This window comes from Phalangium opilio, unplaced genomic scaffold (assembly GCF_054372755.1).
Source record: "Phalangium opilio isolate 3A_F unplaced genomic scaffold, DU_Popi_V2 ptg000017l_1, whole genome shotgun sequence".
Classification (NCBI taxonomy): domain Eukaryota; kingdom Metazoa; phylum Arthropoda; class Arachnida; order Opiliones; family Phalangiidae; genus Phalangium; species Phalangium opilio.
This window is the reverse complement of record NW_028324151.1, coordinates 6399836-6421513: the sequence shown is the minus strand read 5'-3', so window position 1 is coordinate 6421513 and position 21678 is coordinate 6399836. Positions and strand designations below refer to the sequence as shown.

General features: G+C 38.7%; 6 protein-coding genes across 7 annotated transcripts; all 6 read left to right on the top strand.

Moving 5' to 3' along the window:
* Nucleotides 1-180: 180 nt before the first annotated feature.
* LOC149702762 (putative sodium-dependent multivitamin transporter) lies at nt 181-3793 on the top strand. Its single transcript, XM_089867147.1, has 12 exons — nt 181-549; nt 626-691; nt 764-883; nt 1117-1325; nt 1414-1581; nt 1632-1770; nt 1861-2077; nt 2134-2288; nt 2356-2549; nt 2614-2723; nt 3609-3660; nt 3739-3793. Exons 1-12 carry the CDS (start codon nt 181-183, stop codon nt 3791-3793), a joined length of 1854 nt encoding a protein of 617 aa, XP_089723273.1.
* A 558-nt stretch (nt 3794-4351) lies between these two features.
* Nucleotides 4352-5649, top strand: LOC149702761 (sodium-dependent multivitamin transporter-like). Its single transcript, XM_089867146.1, has 3 exons — nt 4352-4720; nt 4787-4852; nt 5518-5649. The coding sequence occupies exons 1-3, from the start codon at nt 4352-4354 to the stop codon at nt 5647-5649; spliced, it is 567 nt and encodes a 188-aa protein (XP_089723272.1).
* Nucleotides 5650-6357: 708 nt separating this feature from the next.
* On the top strand, nt 6358-7438 carry LOC149702760 (sodium-coupled monocarboxylate transporter 1-like). The gene is made up of 6 exons (XM_089867145.1): nt 6358-6565; nt 6625-6779; nt 6833-7029; nt 7100-7209; nt 7274-7325; nt 7405-7438. Exons 1-6 carry the CDS (start codon nt 6358-6360, stop codon nt 7436-7438), a joined length of 756 nt encoding a protein of 251 aa, XP_089723271.1.
* A 3385-nt stretch (nt 7439-10823) lies between these two features.
* On the top strand, nt 10824-12418 carry LOC149702759 (putative sodium-dependent multivitamin transporter). 2 transcript variants are annotated; one of them, XM_089866670.1, is made up of 6 exons: nt 10824-11142; nt 11225-11352; nt 11406-11602; nt 11668-11777; nt 12202-12253; nt 12316-12418. In XM_089866670.1, the coding sequence occupies exons 1-6, from the start codon at nt 10935-10937 to the stop codon at nt 12350-12352; spliced, it is 732 nt and encodes a 243-aa protein (XP_089722796.1). In that variant the 5' UTR covers nt 10824-10934; the 3' UTR covers nt 12353-12418. The 2 variants fall into 2 exon arrangements, with proteins under 2 accessions (XP_089722796.1, XP_089722795.1); XM_089866669.1 differs by having other exon boundaries at nt 11198-11352.
* A 2984-nt stretch (nt 12419-15402) lies between these two features.
* Nucleotides 15403-17496, top strand: LOC149702758 (sodium-coupled monocarboxylate transporter 1-like). The gene is made up of 8 exons (XM_089866668.1): nt 15403-15527; nt 15713-15851; nt 15914-16121; nt 16536-16690; nt 16753-16949; nt 17011-17120; nt 17274-17301; nt 17387-17496. Exons 1-8 carry the CDS (start codon nt 15460-15462, stop codon nt 17430-17432), a joined length of 951 nt encoding a protein of 316 aa, XP_089722794.1. The 5' UTR covers nt 15403-15459; the 3' UTR covers nt 17433-17496.
* A 194-nt stretch (nt 17497-17690) lies between these two features.
* On the top strand, nt 17691-21181 carry LOC149702757 (putative sodium-dependent multivitamin transporter). Its single transcript, XM_089866667.1, has 11 exons — nt 17691-18233; nt 18297-18362; nt 18715-18834; nt 18888-19042; nt 19101-19241; nt 19869-20007; nt 20064-20271; nt 20333-20487; nt 20555-20733; nt 20809-20918; nt 20988-21181. Exons 1-11 carry the CDS (start codon nt 17868-17870, stop codon nt 21092-21094), a joined length of 1746 nt encoding a protein of 581 aa, XP_089722793.1. The 5' UTR covers nt 17691-17867; the 3' UTR covers nt 21095-21181.
* Nucleotides 21182-21678: the final 497 nt, after the last annotated feature.

Here is a 21678-nt window from a genome sequence, read left to right as displayed (position 1 = left end):
ACAACGAATACGTTAAGTCCATCAAAAAATGTCATTTTACGTTAACAATTTTGTTGTTAAAAATCACACTATAACAGGTGTTAATTTAAACAGCAGACAGTACTTCTACGTGAAATACAGTACCCTCGCAAATTCTCTATCGTCAACTCATATACCGTCGTTTGCACTCGCTATCAAGCCATGGCAACAACTTTAAGCAAAAAAACCTATCTGGAATGGCCAGATTACGCTTTCATAGCCTTTGTACTTGGCAGTTGCGTGTGTCTTGGTTTGTACTTCAAAAGAAAGAACACGAAAATCCGTCAAAGTGGAGAAAGCAAGCTTTCCGAGTTCTTATTAGCAAACCGCAGTTTGTCCATTCTACCTGCAGCATTTTCAATCGGCGCCACTTTGATATCACCAATTACTCTCACCGGAAGTACAGGAGATATGTACGTTTATGGGGTACAAAATGCGGTTCTTTACGTTGGCTTGTTGTTTGGAATCTTTCTCGTGGCCTTCACGGTAGTACCGGTATATCGTCGCACAAAATATGTCAGTGTTTTTCAGGTTAGTAAATAACTGCGCTCTTGCACTTGAACAATCGCCATTGTTTGTCAAATCTTGACTTCAATGATTGTCTTAGTTACTAGAAGAGCGTTTCGACGGTAGCGTACGGCGACTATTTTCCTTCATTTTCATAATTTATAAAGTAAGATCTTTTAATCATCTTGACGAATTTCTTGAGAGTACGACGCTGGTTACACACATTTACATTCTCTAGCTGATGTATTTGGGTTTGGTACTTTATCTTCCTGCTCTATCCTTGACCACTGTAACCCCTTTCGATACTCGAATAACCATATGTGTTCTAGGATTCGTCTGTACCGTCTACAGCTCTTTCGTAAGTACAACCATAAGTATATAAGATATGTTCCATAAGTATGACACTACTTATGCTTCGTAATGCTAGAGACTTACTGAGAGCTAGATCGAGAACGACTACACTCGGTTTTGTAGTCTGTACTGATACTTTGACGGTGCCTCAACAGGCACGAGAATCTATGACGTTTCACGACAAGCTCTCAGTAAACAGTGACAAACTTATGGAACATATCTTATGAACTTATGGTACAGCTAATTTCATTTGCCCACCAAGTACCCAGACCTAAAACTCCTATGAAAACCCAGGGCGGTTTCCGTACGGTAGTGTGGACCGATGTCCTGCAGTTTATCTTGTCCATGACTGCTCTATTGATGGTCATCTTCCAAAGTCACGCCTGGTTCAACAGTTTAAGCCACCTTTGGAAAAAATCAGTAGATAATGGTTTCCTCACATTAATTGAGTAAGTGCACTATTTCACATAATTTAGTTAATGGTTTCGTCACAGAAATTTCGTAAGTGAACGAAATTTCACATAATTTGACTTTTAGGCTCGTTATTAACGGTTTCTTTCCCAGTTGGAGTGAAGGTGAATATACCCGGGCTTCAATTTGGGCATGGTTCCTTACCGGCTTTGTGACTGCACTGGATATGTTTCTAATTAATCAAGCCATATTGCAAAGAGTACTTGCCGCGAAATCAAATCAAGTCGCTAGAAAGTAAGTTTATAACCGCCGGTATATTTTTAAAATATTAACGAAATATGTAGGTCGGTCATAGCGTCTGGCGTAGTCATTTTTGTATTGAACATAGCGGTTACGATCGTTGCTGCAGTACTTTATATCACATATGGACAGTGCAACCCTCTCGCTCTACCTGAACACACCGGTGTAGAAAGGATTGATCAAGTAAGACACTAAATAGATCAGATGGAAAATGATAAGTGAGTGTTGAGTAGCAACAGGTTGGCAAGATAAAACATTTTCTCATATTGTCAGATTTTTACCTATGCCATCGGTGATTTGTTTAGAGACTACCCGGTTCTGAAAGGTGTAGCCATTTCTGGAATCATTAGCGCGTCTCTCAGTACATTCTCATCGTTCATCAACGCCTTCGCGGCACTAGCTTTGGAGGATTTCATTAAACCACTCTTCCCCAAATTTAACCAAAATGAAAAGTGGTCTGTCACGTTGTGCATTTGTTTAAGTAAGGATTGTACGCTTATCTGTAGCAATTTTATCACGAAATAAAAATTGGTCATCGTTCTATAGGTTTCTTCTTCGGTTTCTTGACCACCATGATCAGTTTTATCATGCCACTGATGGGTCACGCTGTGAAAGCTATCGGAACTATGAACGGCGTATTCCGTGGGCCATTGGCTGGAGTAGCTTTACTTGTCCTGTTCTACAAGAAACTAACGAAGAAGGTAAAAGTCCGCAACTCGAAACAAAATGTTTAGTTTAATTTTAAGTCAAAGTGCGTCATTACTATAGATTTGTATATTAAGCTTGATAGTTGCTATGGTTTTTAATGCGTGGATTATCGCGGGTAACTTCATATATGTCCCGAAACGAAAATACAATACCCTGCAACACACTACTGACAACTGTGAGAGCAATTACTTCGGTATCAACTCGACAGTGAATATGTTCAATGTTACACAAGAACCTACGTTAGCAGTAGAGAAGTAAGATACCATTACCAGTCAAGAAGGAGCATAAGTACTTAACAATAAACCATCTCTTTTTTAGTTTCTTCCTTCCATTGTACAAGATTTCCTATATTTGGTATAATGTGATTGGATTTGCAGTAAGCGTCATGGTGGGTATAGTTGTTTCGGAAATTTCGAATTTATTGAAAAGTAAGTTTCACCAGGGGTAAATAACGAAAGGAGTTAGAGACGCTAGCTTCCGTAGTGTAGAATACAGTGGGACTTTCAAACGCAGACACAGAAAAGAGAAAACGCCTCGGTCGCGCCGCCTATAATTCAAAATAAGTATGATATTTTCCAACCAATAGCGTGGCAGCAAAGATTCGAAAGGCATGCTGGAATATCGATTTTCTCCTGTCTGCTAGTGTTCGTCTGCTTACGACTGAGTGGCAATTAGGCTTAGAGTAAAGTTTATTCATTAAGACGCATTTGAATTAGAAACATGCAACTTTAAAGTTGGTAAATTCCTTATTCGATAATGAAATGGAATTAAATGTCGTTTTTGCATCCTTCAATACAGTTTTAGTTGTTTTAATTTCTTTAGTCACAGATACAGTCGATGATCCTGATCCCACAGTTCCCACTAAGCCTTGGCTCACTGGGACGACTCTGTAACCGCGCACTTACGGCAAAACAAGTTTGATCACATTTTGAGGATTTCCCCGGCTTCAAATTGCAAATTGTTGACTTATCTTTCTTCTTTAAATCGCTGTTTACTCGCGATTGAATATAATAATTATATTGGGTTGATTTATGAGACGACTTCACAACATCGACACCCGCCATTTTACTTTACCCAGAATACCTTGCGGCGCGAGATTTTAAGGCAAAACTTTTAAGGTTCAGGTCTTATTTACAATACAGTTCCAAAGATGGCACTACGTTAGTTACAAATTCTATGACGTTTCAAGGTCCCACTGTATTCTACACTACGGAAGCTAGCGTTTCTAACTCCTTTCGTTATTTACCCCTGGTTTCACACATTTATGAAATCCAAATAGCGTTTTAACTATGGAAATAATTATTGTTTAACAGCTCGCAAAGAACCACGAAACATTTTCAGAGTAGATGCACGTTCTCAGAATATGTAAGTGAATGTCTTAAGGTGAAGAACAGTGTGGCTACGGTGGACCTGACTTCTAACTTTACAAACAATTTTTAACAGGAGTCACCCAACTAATCAATCGGAAGCTTTACCATTAACAACAACTAAAATTTAAATTAACAACGGAAGCTCATGTTGCGATACGTTTTTTCTGATTGCAAAACTAAATAAAGCGTGTCTTATATCAACTGTAAACTGAAATTCTTTTTCTATTACTCCTAAAAAAAATTAAATCAGTGCAATAACAATTAAGATATTTAGTGTTGTATAAAAATACATTGAAACATTGTTAAGTGAAGTGGCTTTCGTTTTGTTATTTCATTAAAATTGGGGATTAAAAATTCTAGATTAAAGTATAACATTTTCTAATAACATTTCATAATCAAACACCTCAGTTGTTGTAAAGAAAATAACTAAATTGGGGTAGTCAAAATAATTACAATTCATAGCGTCATGACGTTTCAGTAATTATCAAATCTGAAAAACATTATTTTGCAGTGGCCATCAAGTACATAGATTTTAAGTGTGTAACGTGTAATTACCGTGCTTTAATGATACTTTAAGCAATTATGAAACCGTAGAAACCTTTGGATAAACAGACCTTTGCACATATAAATGTATAAGTAGAAATAAATTCGAAAAATGAAAATATATCAAGGTAGAACAGAGCGTAATGGCGATAGCTCTAAGTGGTAAAACTCTGCTGGAATGGCCAGATTACACTTTCATAGTATTTGTACTTGGGACTTGCGTTGGTCTTGGTCTTTATTTCAAACAAAGAAATACGAAGAGCGATCAAAATGGCGCTATCCAACTATCGGAATTTCTATTGGCCAATCGTAGTTTATCTTTTCTACCAGCAGCATTTTCCATCGGTGCAACCTTGATATCACCAATTACACTCACTGGAACATCGGGTGATATGTACATATACGGGGGACAACAAGGGTTCCATTACATTGGTACGTTTTTTGGAATTCTCATAATGGCTTTCACAGTGGTACCAATATATAGGCGAACCAAAATGGTCAGCGTTTTTCAGGTAAGTTAAAGTAACGTAGGGTTTTGCCTATTTCCGGTATATCCTCACAATATTCTGTACTTGTAGTTAATAGAAGAACGTTTCGATGGCTGTGTACGAAAATTATTTTCTTCCATATTCATAATTTACAAAGTAAGTCTAAGAAAGTTCGATTTTGTCAGTGGGACACCTTATATCAGAAGGGGATAATAGAAGAAACATGACACTCTGAATCCTCTTAAAGCAAAGGGCGGCTCCGTTGATGCCCGTGAAAGATGCCTTTTCTGCTACACGTTGGCTAAGCTTGGCAAAGGCTAGTTAAACCAAAGGCAGGAACAAATGGGACCTAGTGCATTAGGTCTGATTGGTTCCTGCCTTTGGCAAGGTAAAATTCGTGTACAGAAGATTAGCCAGCATGCTAGGGGTGATAATGGAGCCGCCTGTTACTTTAATACTTAAGTTATGTAACATGATCCTTCCCAGGCTCACCATTTTTGTTTACTCTCCTGCTCATCGAACTTCAGATGGGCATTGCATCGTGGGGTGAATTCTATAACTGTTTGGTACTAAATACTCAGCAATCAACCCACAAACCTCGTCTTGACGTGGGACAAAAATCCACAAGCGTACCTTGGCAAATAATTAAGCGCTGATAGAGTAATGACGAGGGAACTATTTATAGCGAATGTGCTTCGGTTTAGTAACCCTGCTCTAAATGTAAAATGATGTTGGGAAGAATCATGTTGCTATTACCCCGCTTTGTGCTACACTTATCTCGATGAGAAGTAATACATTCAGATTGTACCGTTGCATTTCAGCTCGTGTACTTGGGTTTGGTGTTGTACCTCCCAGCTCTTTCCTTGACCACAGTAACACCATTTGACACTCGAATCACTACGTGCGTCCTAGGGTTCATTTGTACCGTCTATAGTTCCTTCGTAAGTACGTAGGATAACATACCAAGCGTTGTATAACAACAGATCAATGACTTTGCAGGGTGGTTTTCGTACAGTAGTATGGTCCGATGTACTACAGTTCGTCCTTATGTCGGCCACCCTATTAATGGTTATTTTCCAAAGTCACGTTAAAGTGAACAGCCTAACACACCTCTGGCAAAAGTCAATGGATAACGGATTTCTCACAGCAATTTTGTAAGTGTTGCAAATTATTTATGGCGCGAGTTCAAACAAATTTTTAATTCCAGTTGGGATGAAGGGGACACGATTCGGGCTTCCATTTGGGCTATACTTCTTGGGGGAATAACAACTGCATTGGACATGTTTGTGATTAATCAGGCCATATTGCAAAGGATTCTTGCCTCCAAGTCAAACCAAGTGGCCAGGAAGTAAGTCTACATGTAGTGGTCTATAATTAACTATACTAACAAGAGAAAAATATATAGCTCGGTCATAGGGTCTGGCGTGATTATTTTGGGTTTAAACGCTATGATTACGGTGGTCGGAGCGGTTCTTTACATAACCTATGGACAGTGCAATCCTCTCGATCTCTCTGAACATACTGGTGTATACAGGATTGATCAAGTAAGCAACTATAATGCAGATAGAAGACTTGTTTTAGAGCAGTTTGTACCTACAACTACCGATCGGCAGGCAGCCTCATGTCGGTTTTGAATTTTATTCATTTAAATATGTTATTAGATGTTCACCTACGCCATCAGTGATCTGTTTAGAGATTACCCGGTTGTTAAAGGAGTAGCAATTTCTGGAATTATTAGCGCGTCTCTCAGTACATTTTCATCGTTCATAAATGCCTTCGCGGCACTAGCTTTGGAGGATTTCGTTAAACCAATCTTCCCCAAGTTCAACCGAAACGAAAACGCCTCCGTTAAGTTGTGCATGTGTTTAAGTAAGTAGCAGATCCGATTAAACTTCCAATTACGTTCCAGTAATTGACCGTTGATCTAGGTTTTCTTTTCGGAATTTTGGTCACAGTAATTAGTTTTATCATACCATTGATGGGTCACGCTGTGAAAGCTATTTCAATTATAAATGGAATATTCAGAGGACCATTGAGTGGAGTAGCTTTACTTGTCCTCTTCTATAAGAAACTTACTAAGAAGGTACAAAAATACGCAACAAAACATTGGAATCAATTCAAATTGCATCTTCACAGATTTGCCTGTTTAGTTTGTTGGTTTCAATGCTCCTTAACGCGTGGATAATAATTGGAAATTTCTTATACATATCCAAACCCAAGTACATCATTTTGAACCACACCATTAATGACTGTGAAGAGAATTACTCCTTCAACAACACGACACTCAAAATGGCGAACTCAACGCGAGTATTTCCATCAACAACAACCCAAAGGTAACTCTGCACAGTAAAATTGTAAGTGTTCTATAAAACCTAACGTTAATCACACTTGGAACCTTGTAAGTTTCTTTCTACCTTTGTACAAGATATCGTATATGTGGTATAATCTCATCGGTTTAGCATCAAGCATCGTGGTGGGAATCGCACTTTCGGAAATTTATAGTTTGTGGCGAGGTTTGTTTAAATATTACTTCTAAACGTTTTATTAAAAATTCAAACCCATTACACTAATTTACAGCTTCGCAAGACCCAAGAAATATTCTCCGTAAGAAAAGACGCTCTGGGAACTCGTAAGTAAATAAAATATGCATAAACTGAGAGCACAAATTTAATTTTAATTTCCTGTCTAAAGTGTAATCTACCAATCAGAAGCGATGTCATTAACTTGAACTTCGATCTCTAAGTATTAAGGTTCCATGTTTGCAAAATCTAAGACAAATAAAATATTGAAACAATATATATATATGTATAATGAAGAGACATTTTCTAATTCACACCTATGGGAAGTAGCTCAACTCTTCACGTACTTGATATTATTTTTCACGTGTAGATAGGCGTGAAACCTTCCACTCTTCGTACATGTAAATATTAACAGATTGTATTCAAACAAACAATATTCTCATTCATGAAGGTAGTGAAAACAGAATTTGAATTAGGACTTCTAACCTTAACGCGCCTATAATGTCGGTGTCCGTAAGTCCCAAGACTGTCCTAGAATGGCCAGACTACGTCGTTTTATTTCTAGTATTGTTAATCAGCGTAGGCATCAGTCTTTACTTCAAACGGCGAAAGATGAACTCCAATCAAAGCGGTGGAAAACTAGATGAGTTCCATTTCGCAAATCGTAGTTTGTCTTCCGCGTAAGTAACCAATTTTAAGCGGGCTTAAGTTAGTAGCTTTCAGTTTTTCTGGCGTAGTCATTTTTGTATTGAATGTCGCGGTTGCGATCGTTGCTGCAGTACTTTATATCACATATGGACAGTGCAACCCTCTCGTTCTCCCTGAACACACCGGTGTAGAAAGGATTGATCAAGTAAGACACTAACCAGATCAGATGGGAACTTAAAAATTTTTTTTGCATTGAGTGTTGAGTAGCGACAGGTTGGCAAGATAAAACATTTTCTCATATTGTCAGATGTTTAGCTACGCCAACGGTGATTTGTTCAGAGACTACCCGGTTCTGAAAGGTGTAGCCATTTCCGGAATCATTAGCGCGTCTCTCAGTACATTCTCATCGTTCATCAACGCCTTCGCGGCACTAGCTTTAGAGGACTTCATTAAAACACTCTTCCCCAAATTCAATCAAAACGAAAAGTGGTCTGTCACGTTGTGCATTTGTTTAAGTAAGAATTGTACGCTAATCTGAAGCAACTTGACCACGAAATAATAATTGGTCATGGTTCTATAGGTTTCTTCTTCGGTATCTTGACCACCATGATCAGTTTTATCATGCACTGATGGGTCACGTTGTCAAAGCTATCGGAAGTATGAACGGCGTATTCCGCGGGCCATTGGCTGGAGTAGCTTTACTTGTCTTGTTCTACAAGAAACTAAAGAACAAGGTAAAAGACCGCAACTCGAAACAAAATGTTTAGTATGGGGATTAAAAATTCTAGATTAAAGTATAACATTTTCTAATGACATTTCAAAATCAAACACCTCAGTTGTTGTAAAGAAGAGAACTAAATTAGGGTAGTCAAAATAATTACGACAATTCATAGCGTTATGACGTTTCAGTAATTATCTAATCTCAAAAATTATTTTGCAGTGGCCATCAAGTACATAGATTTTAAGTGTGTAACGTGTAATTACCGTGCTTTAATGATACTTTAAGCAATTATGAAACCGTAGAAACCTTTGGATAAACAGACCTTTGCACATATAAATGTATAAGTAGAAATAAATTCGAAAAATGAAAATATATCAAGGTAGAACAGAGCGTTATGGCGATAGCTCTAAGTGGTAAAACTCTGCTGGAATGGCCAGATTACACTTTCATAGTATTTGTACTTGGGACTTGCGTTGGTCTTGGTCTTTATTTCAAACAAAGAAATACGAAGAGCGATCAAAATGGCGCTATCCAACTATCGGAATTTCTACTGGCCAATCGTAGTTTATCTTTTCTGCCAGCAGCATTTTCCATCGGCGCAACCTTGATATCACCAATTACGCTCACTGGAATATCGGGAGATATGTATATATACGGGGGACAACAGGCGTTCCATAACGTTGGTACATTTTTTGGAATTCTCATAATGGCTTTCACAGTGGTACCAATATATAGGCGAACCAAGCTGGTCAGCGTTTTTCAGGTAAGCTAGTAACGCAGGGTTTTGTCTATTCGCGGTATTTCCTCACAATATTCTAAACTTGTAGGTAATAGAAGAACGTTTCGATGGTTGTGTACGAAAATTATTTTCTTCCATATTCATAACTTACAAAGTAAGTCTAAGAAAGTTTGATATTGACAATTGTCAGTGGGGCACCTTTATTATATCAGAAGGGGATAATAGAAGTTAGTTATGTAACATGATCCTTCCCATGCTCACCGTTTTTGTTTATTCTCCTGCTCATCGAACTTCAGATGCGCATCGCATCGTGGGGCGAATTCTATAACTGTTTGGTACTAAATCCTCAGCAATCAACCCACAAACCTTGTCTTGACGTGGGACAAAAATCTACAAGCGCGCCTTGGCGCTAATAGAGTAATGACGAGGGAATTATTTATCGCGTATGGGCTTCGGTTTAGTAACCGTGCTCCAATTGTTTTAATGTTGGGAAGAATCATGTTACTATTACTCCACTTTGTGAGAGAGCGAGAGAGAGAGAGAGAGAGAGAGAGAGAGAGAGAGAGAGAAGTACTATACATTTCTGATTATATTCCGATTGAACCGTTGCATTTCAGCTCATGTACTTGGGTTTGGTGTTGTACCTCCCAGCTCTTTCCTTGACCACTGTGACACCATTCGACACTCGAATCACTACATGTGTTCTAGGGTTCGTCTGTACCGTCTATAGTTCCTTCGTAAGTACGTAGGTAGGATAACATACCAAGCATTGTATAACAACAGATCAATGACTACGCAGGGTGGTTTTCGTACGGTAGTATGGTCCGATGTATTGCAGTTCCTCCTTATGTCAACGACCCTAGTAATGGTTATTTTCCAAAGTCACGTTAAAGTGAACAGCCTAACACACCTCTGGCAAAAGTCAATGGATAACGGATATCTCACAGCAATTTTGTAAGTGTTGCAAATTATAGACCATTTCGGAAATTCCATATAGAGAAACTAACGCACTGGGGAGTGGGCGCCATCGGGGTATTCTCCCTCTCCCCAAGAAGCACCGCGCAAGTTTAAAAATATTTTAAATTTCAGTTGGGCTGAAGGGGAGACGATTCGGGCTTCCATTTGGGCTGTACTACTTGGGGGAATAACAAGTGCATTGGACATGTTTGTGATTAATCAGGCCATATTGCAAAGGATTCTTGCCTCCAAGTCAAACCAAGTGGCCAGGAAGTAAGTCTATCTTAAGTTGTCTATGTATAATTAACTACGAACAAAAATTTAGTTCGGTCATAGGGTCTGGCGTGATTATTTTGGGTTTAAGCGCCATGATTGCGGTGGTGGGAGCGGTCCTTTATATAACCTATGGACAGTGCAATCCCCTTGATCTCTCTGAACACACTGGCGTATACAGGATTGACCAAGTAAGTAACTAATGCAGATTACGAATACGTAAAACTTACAGCTTCTATAAAGCCCTGACTAGCTGATAATCATGGTACACCCCAAACCACTTCACTACATATTTTATAAACTTATGCTAATACTGATCGGCAGGCAGTTTCATGTCGGTATAATTTAATTCATTTAACATTTATTTTGTAAAATACAAAGATGTTCACCTACGCCATTAGTGATCTGTTTAGAGATTACCCGGTTGTTAAAGGAGTAGCAATTTCTGGAATTATTAGTGCATCTCTCAGTACATTCTCATCGTTCATAAACGCCTTCGCGGCACTAGCTTTGGAGGATTTCGTTAAACCAATCTTCCCCAAGTTCAACCGAAACGAAAAAGCCTCCGTCAAGTTCTGCATGTGTTTAAGTAAGTAAAAAATTCGATTACTTTCCTGTAACACGTAAAATAACTGTCGATCTAGGTTTTCTTTTCGGAATTTTGGTCACAGTAATTAGTTTTATCATACCATTGATGGGTCACGCTTTGAAAGCTATTTCAATTATAAATGGAATATTCAGAGGACCATTGAGTGGAGTAGCTTTACTTGTCCTCTTCTATAAGAAACTTACTAAGAAGGTACAAAAATACGCAACAAAACATTGGCATCAATTCAAATTGCATCTTCACAGATTTGCCTCTTTAGTTTGTTGGTTTCAATGCTCCTTAACGCGTGGATAATAATTGGAAATTTCTTATACATATCCAAACCCAAGTACATCATTTTGAACCACACCATTAATGACTGTGAAGAGAATTACTCCTTCAACAACACGACACTCATAATGGCGAACTCAACGAGAGTATTTCCATCAACAACATCCCAAAGGTAACTCTGCGCGGTAATATTAAATCTATAAAAATCTAACGGTAATCACACTTGCAACTTGGAAGTTTCTTTCTACCCTTGTACAAGATATCGTATATGTGGTATAATCTCATCGGTTTAGCATCAAGCATCGTGGTGGGAATCGCACTTTCGGAAATTTATAGTTTGTGGCGAGGTTTGTTTAAATATTACCAGAAGTAAGATGAGACTAGAAGTAAAGAGCTCTAGCATTGGTAGTAGATTCTGGCACTACTGAACAAATTTGAGGATTTTATGCCACTTCCATCGCGCCTACACTAGAGAGAAAAAATTGGTCGAGTTCCAGAAAATTTCCTACCCCTCTCCCTCAACCTAAAGCCGCGGAACACGGACGTGGCTCCTTGATTCTAGTTCGGTCGTCTACCGCCACGAGCGTCTCACGTTTTGGAGGGAAAATTCAGAAACCGCTACCAGAGGGCCAACCGTTTGTGTGTTATCAAGAATATTCACTTTCGCCAAGTGAAGAATTTGGTTAGCTCAGCACTTCTAGTCTCATCTTACTTCTGATATTACTTCTAAACTTTTTATTGAAAATTCAAAGCCAATACACTAATTTATAGCTTCACAAGACTCAAGAAATATTCTCCGTAAGAAAAGACGCTCTGGGAACTCGTAAGTAAATAAAATATGTATAAATTAAGAGCATAAATTAAATTTTAATTGCCTGCCCAAAGTGTAATCTATCAATCAGAAGCAATGCCATTAACTTGAACTTCTATCTCAAAGTATTAATGTACCATGTTTGCAAAATCTAAGACAAATAAAATATTGAAACCATATATGAAGAGACATTTTCTAATTCACACCTATGGGAAGTAGCTCAACTCTTCACGTACTTGATGTTATTTTTCACGTGTATATAGGCGTGAAACCTTCCACTCTTCGTACATGTAAATATTAACAGATGGTATTTATGAAGGTAGTGAAAACAGAATTTGAATTAGGACTTCTAACCCTAATGCACGTATAATGTCGGTTTCCCTAAGTCCCAAGACTGTCCTAGAATGGCCGGACTACGTCGTTTTATTTTTAGTATTGTTAATCAGTGTAGGAATCAGTCTTTACTTCAAACGACGAAAGATGAACTCCAATCAAAGTGGTGGAAAACTAGATGAGTTCCTTTTCGCAAATCGTAGTTTGTCTATTTTTCCCGTGACATTTTCCATGGGTGCTACTTTCATATCGCCGCTAACAATATCGGGACAATCGGGAGATCATTACATGTACGGGGTGGAGTTATTCTTTAACTCTATATCCAAGACAATTACCTCAATTGTGCTTAGTATATTCATGGTTCCGATATACAGAAAGACCAAATACGTCACCGTCTTTAGGGTAAGTTAATTTACTTTTATTGGGGATTTAGGGCTAAAGGTCAAAGAAATCGCGCGTAAGTAACCGATTTTTAGCGGGCTTAAGTTAGTAGCTTTCAATTTGGGCGTAGACCATTTCGATGTAAATATAAGTTTATAAGGTATGTTCCATAAGTATGACCAGAAGTATATAATACTTCTCTTCGAGAGAAGTGTACCACAAAGCGGGATAAGTGTAACGTCACTCTTCCCAACATCGGAACAACGAATCACATACGCGATCATCATTACTCTATTAGCGTTTAAATATTTGGCAAGACGCGCTTGTGCATTTTTGTCCCACGTCAAGACGAGGTTTATGGGATGATTGCTGGGGATTTAGTGCCAAACAATTATAGAATTCACCTTACGGTGCGATGCCCATTTGTAGTTTGATGAGCGAGAAAGCAAACTAAAAGGGTGAGCCTGGGAAGAATGACGTTACATAACTAAAGCATTAAGAGGATACAGAGTGTCATCCTTCTTCTATTATCCCCTTCTGGTATGACGCTTCGTATACTTCGTAATGCTAGAGACTTACCGAGAGCTAGTTCGAGAACGACAAGCGAGAACTGACTACAATCGGTTTTGAAGATTGAAGTCCATCTTCCTTTTTAGTCTGTACTAAGCCTTTGACAGCACCTCACTAGGCGTCGCTTTACGAGAATCTATGACGTTTCACCTACGTCACTTCGTGACAAACTCTCAGTAACCAGTCACAAACTTATGGGATATATCGAACTTATGCTACGCGTTATGGATTAAAGGGGGATGTAATGCGAAGTGTCAAAGAGTTGTATGCAAGTTTTGAGAACGACGCCACTACACACTGGTAAAAATTTAATCTAGCTTAAAAGCTAAACAACAGTAGTTTAAAAGTTATTGAAAACGCCAGTACCTTAACGTCTAGACGGAAAATTATAACCGTTACTCGCGAACAATGTCGGTGTCTCTAAGCCCTAAAACTGTCCTAGAATGGCCGGACTTGGTCATTTTACTAGTAGTATTGACCATAAGCGTAGGAATCAGTATATACTTCAAACGACGAAAGATGACTTTGGGTCAAAGCGGTGGAATATTAGAAGAGTTCCTTTTTGCAAATGGTAGTTTGTCTATTTTGCCCGTGGCTTTTTCCATGGGTGCTACTCTAATATCGCCGACTACCATATCGGGACTGTCAGGAGATTATTACATGTACGGGGTAGAGTACTTCATCATGCTTGTATCCAAAACATGCACCTCAATTCTGCTTAGTATATACATGGTTCCGATATACAGAAAAACCAAATACGTCAGCGTCTTTAGGGTAAGATTTACTACATTAATGTATTATTGGGGCTAAATACCACAGAAATAGCGAGCAATTGATAAAACACAATCAAAATAATATTATTGTGGAGGATTCAAGTTTTTAATTTGTGCTCAAATGTATTGCGCCATGAGAGATACTAGGGCAGCGTGTGATTTACCCGTCGTCATGGGCATGGTGTTGTTTTCTTACAATTAGCTCCAATTTTAATTGAAACCTTTTGGCAGAGAATAGAAGAGCGTTTCGACGGAAGTGTCCGTCGTCTACTTTCCTTAATTTATATGGTTAATAGGGTAAGTTATAAGCTTCAAAGTTTGGCCAAGAAGCGATATCTAGTTTACTAGGAAGAAGGTATAAATTCACCACATTTCCAGCTTTATCTCCAGTCCAAAGGTAGGTCCGGAGTTAATCCCCGCCTCTAAATTACAGCCAGCATCTCATTGGTTCTTGAAAACTCACGTCAGCGCGACGCGAATGACGAAAATTACGTATCTTCCGACTGAGGAGAGGCGAAATAGCCCGGCATCCTTTTACGTCCCACCTTGTATTTTGAAAGGGGGACTGGGACTATAGCGCGCGAATACTTAGGCATCTTATGTTTTCTCCCTAGTAAACTAGATATCGCTTCTTGGTTTGGCGAGGGTTTCACAACCACGTTATAGCAGCTTTTTACAATTTAGACTGTGTATTTGGGTGTGGTTCTTTACCTACCCGCTCTTTCGGTAACCACACTTACGCCATTTGATACTAGGGTCACAACGTGTATTCTTGGTATTGTCTGTACTATCTACAGCGCCATAGTAAGTTATACAATTCGTGAGTTTGAACCCTCGTAGTCGGAAAACTCATTTAATTGACAACGCAGGGTGGATTTCGAACCGTAATTTGGACCGACGTATACCAGTTCATCCTTCTGACTGCCGCCGTCTTTATGGTCATCTTTCAAAGTCAAGTTAAATCTGATAGTTTAAATAACCTCTGGAAAAAATCGGTTGATAATGGTTTTCTCACGGCTATACAGTAAGTGATAAAGTTCTTTACAAATACTTGCTTGACGAAAGAGTAATGAAAAGCGAATTTCCAGTTGGACCGAAAGTGAATTAACTCGCTCTTCCATCTGGGCCATTCTTTTTAACGGCGTATATTATGGGACGGACATGTTCCTGACCAACCAGGCGGTTATGCAAAGAATTATGGCGGCAAAGTCAGCGACTGTTGCCAGAAAGTAAAATTTAAACCCGCTTATGAACGCTAAACTCCACCCTCTCTCTGACTGCCAGTGATTTAGTGTTCTTTTAAGAGAGATTTCTGTATTTACATTAGAGAAAAGAGTTCAAGGCAGTTTGAGTGTAGAGTGACTTTAAAAGTAACTAAATGATGACAATTCGGCATATATATTGGTAAACATAGTTCCGTTATTGCTGGATCCATCTTCATTTTTATCGTTAACATCGCGATTGTGACGGCAGGAGCGGTTCTTTACGTCACGTATGGTCAGTGTAACCCCATGAAATTTCCCGAATACACCGGTGTAAAGCGACTGGACCAAGTAAGACCACAGATACCTTCGAGTAAGAGATCAGAGATGGAGAACTTTCAAATTTACTGTAGATGTTCGTCTACGCCATTGGGGACCTGTTTATGGGTTACCCGTTACTGAAAGGACTGGCCATCTCGGGGGTAATCTGCGCGGCACTCAGCACATTTTCATCCTACGTAAACTCATTGCCAGCCTTAGCCCTAGAGGACTTTATTAAACCAATGTTCCCCAGATTGAACCAAAATCAAGGGGCTTCCGTCAAGATATGCATATATCTAAGTAAGAAATTAAAACGACCAAACAATCACTTTTCATAAGAACAATGGCTGGTCATGATCTTGACCAATGGGGGTCGTCATGATCTTGAACAATGGGGGTTGTCATGATCTTGAACCAGGGGGTCGTCATGATCTTGAACCAGGGGGGTCGTCATGATATTGAAGCAGGGGGGGTCATCATGATCTTGAAGCAGGGGGGGTCATCATGATCTTGAAGCAGGGGGGTCATCATGATCTTGAAGCAGGGGGGGGTCATCATGATCTTGAAGCAGGGGGGTCATCATGATCTTGAAGCAGGGGGGGTCATCATGATCTTGAAGCAGGGGGGGTCATCATGATCTTGAACAATGGGTCATCATGATGTACAAGGCTTTCTAAGGGTGTAAAAGAGTATTCAAAACAAGCATTCTTTTAGGCTTTGCTTTCGGAATTGTGGCCACAATGATAAGTTTCGGCATTCCCTATTTTGGCAACACCATAAAAGCCCTGAACATCATAAACGGATCAACCCGTGGACCAATGGCTGGTACAGTCCTTCTGGCTTTGTTTTACAAGAAAATAACCAAGAAGGTATTTTAAGGCGTCGCTGCATCTTCGCGTTTAAAACCAGAACTCATTCGCTCTGTCCGTAGATTTGCGTCTTCAGTTTACTCGTATCTTTGGCCCTCCAATTATGGATTATGTTGGGAAACGCCATTTACATCGTTAAACCTAAATATGCCACATTGGGTCATTCGATTGACGAATGTCAAACTGATTATTCCAACATAATTAATACAACCATCATTACGACCAACGCTACTCAAGTACTTGACTTCGCGGGAGATGGGTAAATGTCTTCTATTAAATGGATCACTTCGTAAATTGAACCTTAATATCAACGTTTGCAGTTTTTTCACGCCTCTCTACAAAATTTCCCACATGTGGTACAATGTCATAGGTGTATCCACTAACGTTTTGATAGCGATTTTGCTATCAGAAATTTTGAGTTATTGGAAAGGTAATTTTATGAACTTTTAATAAATATTTAAGAGTATCTCAATTACTATACGATGTCACCCAGAAGACAGATAGCACGCACGTTCCTAGTTTTTGTCTACTCTTGATATTTGCTACAAATTAGTAACGTATTCATTTCTCCCCTTATTTTCAGGCCGTAAAAATGATCAAGATGAGAAAATGTAAATATGTTTATATTCGAAAATGGGTTACATAACAAGAAATCAATATATTAAAATACTAATTTCTTGGCTTTTATTTATCCAGGCGTCCTAGCGAAACTGTTCCTGAAGAAACTGTACCATTAGCATGAATTAGAAACTACACTGTATATTAATAGACTTATAAAATAATACAATAAAATTTATGGTTTAAATAATTTTACCACTACTTATTAACAACAGAAGGCTCAAATCATAACCCTCTCCCTACTCGACGTTTTTTTACCATATGATTAAATTTCAGATAAACCTATTCAGATTCGATTAACAAACGGGGTAAAATATCGAAATTACCACGAATAAACTTCTATAGAGTTTACTTTACTTGGATATTTCTTGAAAAAAACACAATCCTCTACATGAAAGAGATAAACTAGGCCTTGTCATGTTATGATTATGGGGTTTGTTGAAAACGTTAACAGATGTTGAAAAGCCACTTTCCTCTACATTAAATTATTCTACTCGGTATTTCGTGCATGGTACAATAATAAACAACAGTTTATTCCAGTTAAAAACCTGGCTAAGTCATGTCTATCTCGTTGAGCAGCAAAACGTATCTAGAATGGCCGGATTACGCCTTCATTCTATCCATTCTAGTTATCTTTATAGGAATCGGTTTATACCATAGACGAAAAAAGGTTCAATCGGCCAAGGGCACTGGAAATTTGATGGAGTTCCTTCTAGCCAACCGTAGTTTGCCCGTGCTTCCGGTGGCTTTTTCCATGGGGGCCACGGCTATTTCCGCTTTAACTATAACCGGTATTACTGGGGATTTGTACAAGTTCGGAGTGCAAATCGTCGTCATGTCGCTTAGTCAAATATTTTTCATGATACTCTTCGCGTTTTTCGTCATTCCGGTCTACAGGAGAAACCAATACGTCAGCATATTTCAAGTGAGTCATTATACAGTACTGATTGTATTCTTCTAGGTCTAACTTTCGCCATGGTTAATGTAGCTACTTGAGGATCGTTTCGACATTACAGTGCGACGCTTATTCTCATTCATTTACATGACTTACGGGGTAAATTGACCTAGTTCTTTAACTATAACACGGGTAATAAGATATGTTCCATAAGTATGACCGGAGCCTCCGGTATGACACTACCTATACTTCGTAATGCTAGAGACTTTCTGATAGCTAACCACGCGAGAATTAACTACACAAGGTTAAAATTGCAGTCATCTTCCTATTTAGTCTGTACTAAGCTTTCGAGAGCGCCTCACCAGGCGTCACTTTACGAAAATCTATGACCTACGTCACTTCATGACAAGCTCTCAGCTAGTAACCAGTGACAAGCTTAAGGAACATATCTTACGAAATTATGATGAGAAAAATATCCTTTAATATTAACCTCGAAAGATAAAATGTTTAGATCCTGTACTTGGGAGTGATTCTGTATCTCCCAGCGCTTTCTCTAACGACACTAACAACCTTCAACACTCTAATCACAACCAGCGTACTTGGATTCGTTTGCACAGCGTACAGCTCGTTCGTAAGTACTGGAAAAACTATTGTAAATCGTATCACTGATCCGGTGTCTTTCAGGGTGGTTTCCGTACCGTGGTTTGGACCGACGTCTTGCAATTCATCCTTATGGTGACCACTCTACTATTAGTTATCTTTCAGAGTCACGTAAAAAGATCCAGTCTAACCTCATTCTGGGAAAAGTCGGTGGAGAATGGCTACCTCACGGCTATATAGTAAAAATTGTTGCCATTTATACGTGAAGCTAATAGTTAACTCTTGATTTTCGCGTAGTTTAAACGAAAGCGAAACCACTAGAGGATCCATTTGGTTAATGGTATTATTAGGCTTAATTTATAACATAAACATCTTCACAATCAACCAAGCCATGATGCAGAGGGTTTTGGCGACAAAATCATTGACGGCTGCGAGAAAGTAATGCTCCTTAATTTTAAAATAATTCTTACACTTAACTCCAGCTATGCCGTAGCGCAGGAGGGTTTGTGGCCTCATATTTACTGAATGTCCACGTAATGCGCCTTTTTAACCCTGTACCTAGCTAGCTTAAACATTCTTGCTCTTTGTCGTACCCTGCTTCACAGATCTTGCTCTTTGTCGTACCCTGCTTCACAGATCTTGCTCTTTGTCGTACCTTGCTTCACAGATCTTGCTCTTTGTCGTACCTTGCTTCACAGATCTTGCTCTTTGTCGTACCTTGCTTCACAGATCTTGCTCTTTGTCGTACCTCGCTTCACAGATCTTGCTCTTTGTCGTACCTCGCTTCACAGATCTTGCTCTTTGTCGTACCTCGCTTCACAGATCTTGCTCTTTGTCGTACCTCGCTTCACAGATCTTGCTCTTTGTCGTACCTCGCTTCACAGATCTTGCTCTTTGTCGTACCTCGCTTCACAGATCTTGCTACTTGTCGTGCCTCGCTTCACAGATCTTGCTACTTGTCGTACCTCGCGTCACAGATCTTGCTCTTTGTCGTACCTCGCTTCACAGTTCTTCTTTCTCTTTGTCGTACCTTTACAAGTTTACACTGATTTTTATTTAATACAGTTCGATTTTATTGGGAGCGTTCTTCTTATTTTTAATACAAATTATGGTTGCGACGGTGGGTGCTGTTCTCTATATCACCTATGGCCAGTGTAATCCCCTTAGCTTTCCAGAACATACCGGTGTAAAGAGACTAGATCAAGTAAGAAAAACTAGGAAGTATTTCATTACTTATTTCACATCCGTAATTATTCTTAGATGTTTGTTTACGCCATTGGGGACCTGTTCCGGGACTACCCGGTACTTAAAGGAGTGGCTATATCCGGAATCATCAGTGCATCCCTGAGTACGTTCTCGTCATTTATAAACGCCTTCGCTACACTAACATTGGAAGACTTTATCAAACCGATATTCCCTAACTTGAATCGAAATGAAACCGCGTCCGTCAAGATATGCGTCTGTTTAAGTAATTAGTAACTCGACAATTTGTCCACTTCCTTAAATAAAACAAAAACTTCAACACGCAGGTTTCGCCTTCGGAATTTTGGCCACTTTGATTAGCTTCATAATTCCACATATAGGAAATGCTATAAAAATTATATTCGTTGTATCTGGTATCCTGGACTCGCCAATGGCCGGAGTAGCTTTTCTGGCCGTGTTTTACAAGAAATTAACCAAGAACGTGAGAACAGCCGTAAAGTACAATTATAGAAACATCGTTGTCCATAGTTTAAAAGTTTTTCTTTCAGATTTGCCTGATAAGTTTATTGGTTGCAATAATGCTAACTGGTTGGATAATAATTGGAAACACCGTTTACGTTGAAAACCCCAATTACACAACATTAAGGCATTCTACCGAGGAGTGTGAAGAGAATTACTTTGTATCTAACTTCACAAAGTCAATCCTGAACTCTACTAAAGAAAAGCCGTAACAAAATCAGTCTTAGACTGGAAATAAACTAATTAATATAATATATTAAATAATTTTCATTATTTTTTACAGCGGATTTTTGTCAATTTACAAGATACCGTATCTATGGTTTAGTGCAATAGGCTTTTCAGTCAGTTTTCTGCTAGCAATAATCCTCTCTGAAATTTCAAGTTTTTGGCAAGGTCAGGTTTTAACTATTTTCCCAATTGCGAATGGTAAAGTAAATTTAATATAATCTATTTTAACAATAGGTTATAATCGACGTTCCAAGAACCAACACATAATCGAAAGCATCGAAGCTAAAGTGAAATATTCAAATGATCACCATAACGAAGTTGAAACAGTTCCATTAACTTAATAACTGTTAGAATTTTAATTTTTTTCAAATGTATAATTCATGAAATAAAACAGGGACTGTTTTACGTACCCTCTTTGCAATCCTGAATTTTCTAGAATTTTATGTGATTTAATTTCTAGTTTAATAAGTTCTGGCAACATAAAAAGTGTTCCAATCAATTAATAAACTTGTTCATTATGATTAAGTTATCGTTGCTGAGATTATTGGCGGCAAAAATAACTCTTAACTCTTCTAAAGTCCTTGAGCTCCCAAACAGCTCTAATAAAAAACCCATTTTATTGGGAAATCGTTTTGTAATTATATATCAACAAGATGGTCTAGCCCATAACTAAGCCACATCGTTTACGTACTCTCGCTATCCCAACTGCAATAAATATACTACTAGCATAAGTACCATAATTACCCCTCAGGGGTAATTATGGTACTTATGCTACTAGTGAAATATCCCCTAATATACCGGTCAGGGGGAATAATTTTTCAATGGCTGCTTGGCAACGTGAATCACAAGTCGCCAACGCCCGTTACTAATTTAATTACTTATACTACTACTACCACTACTTCTCAGGCAAAACTATTAGTCTCAT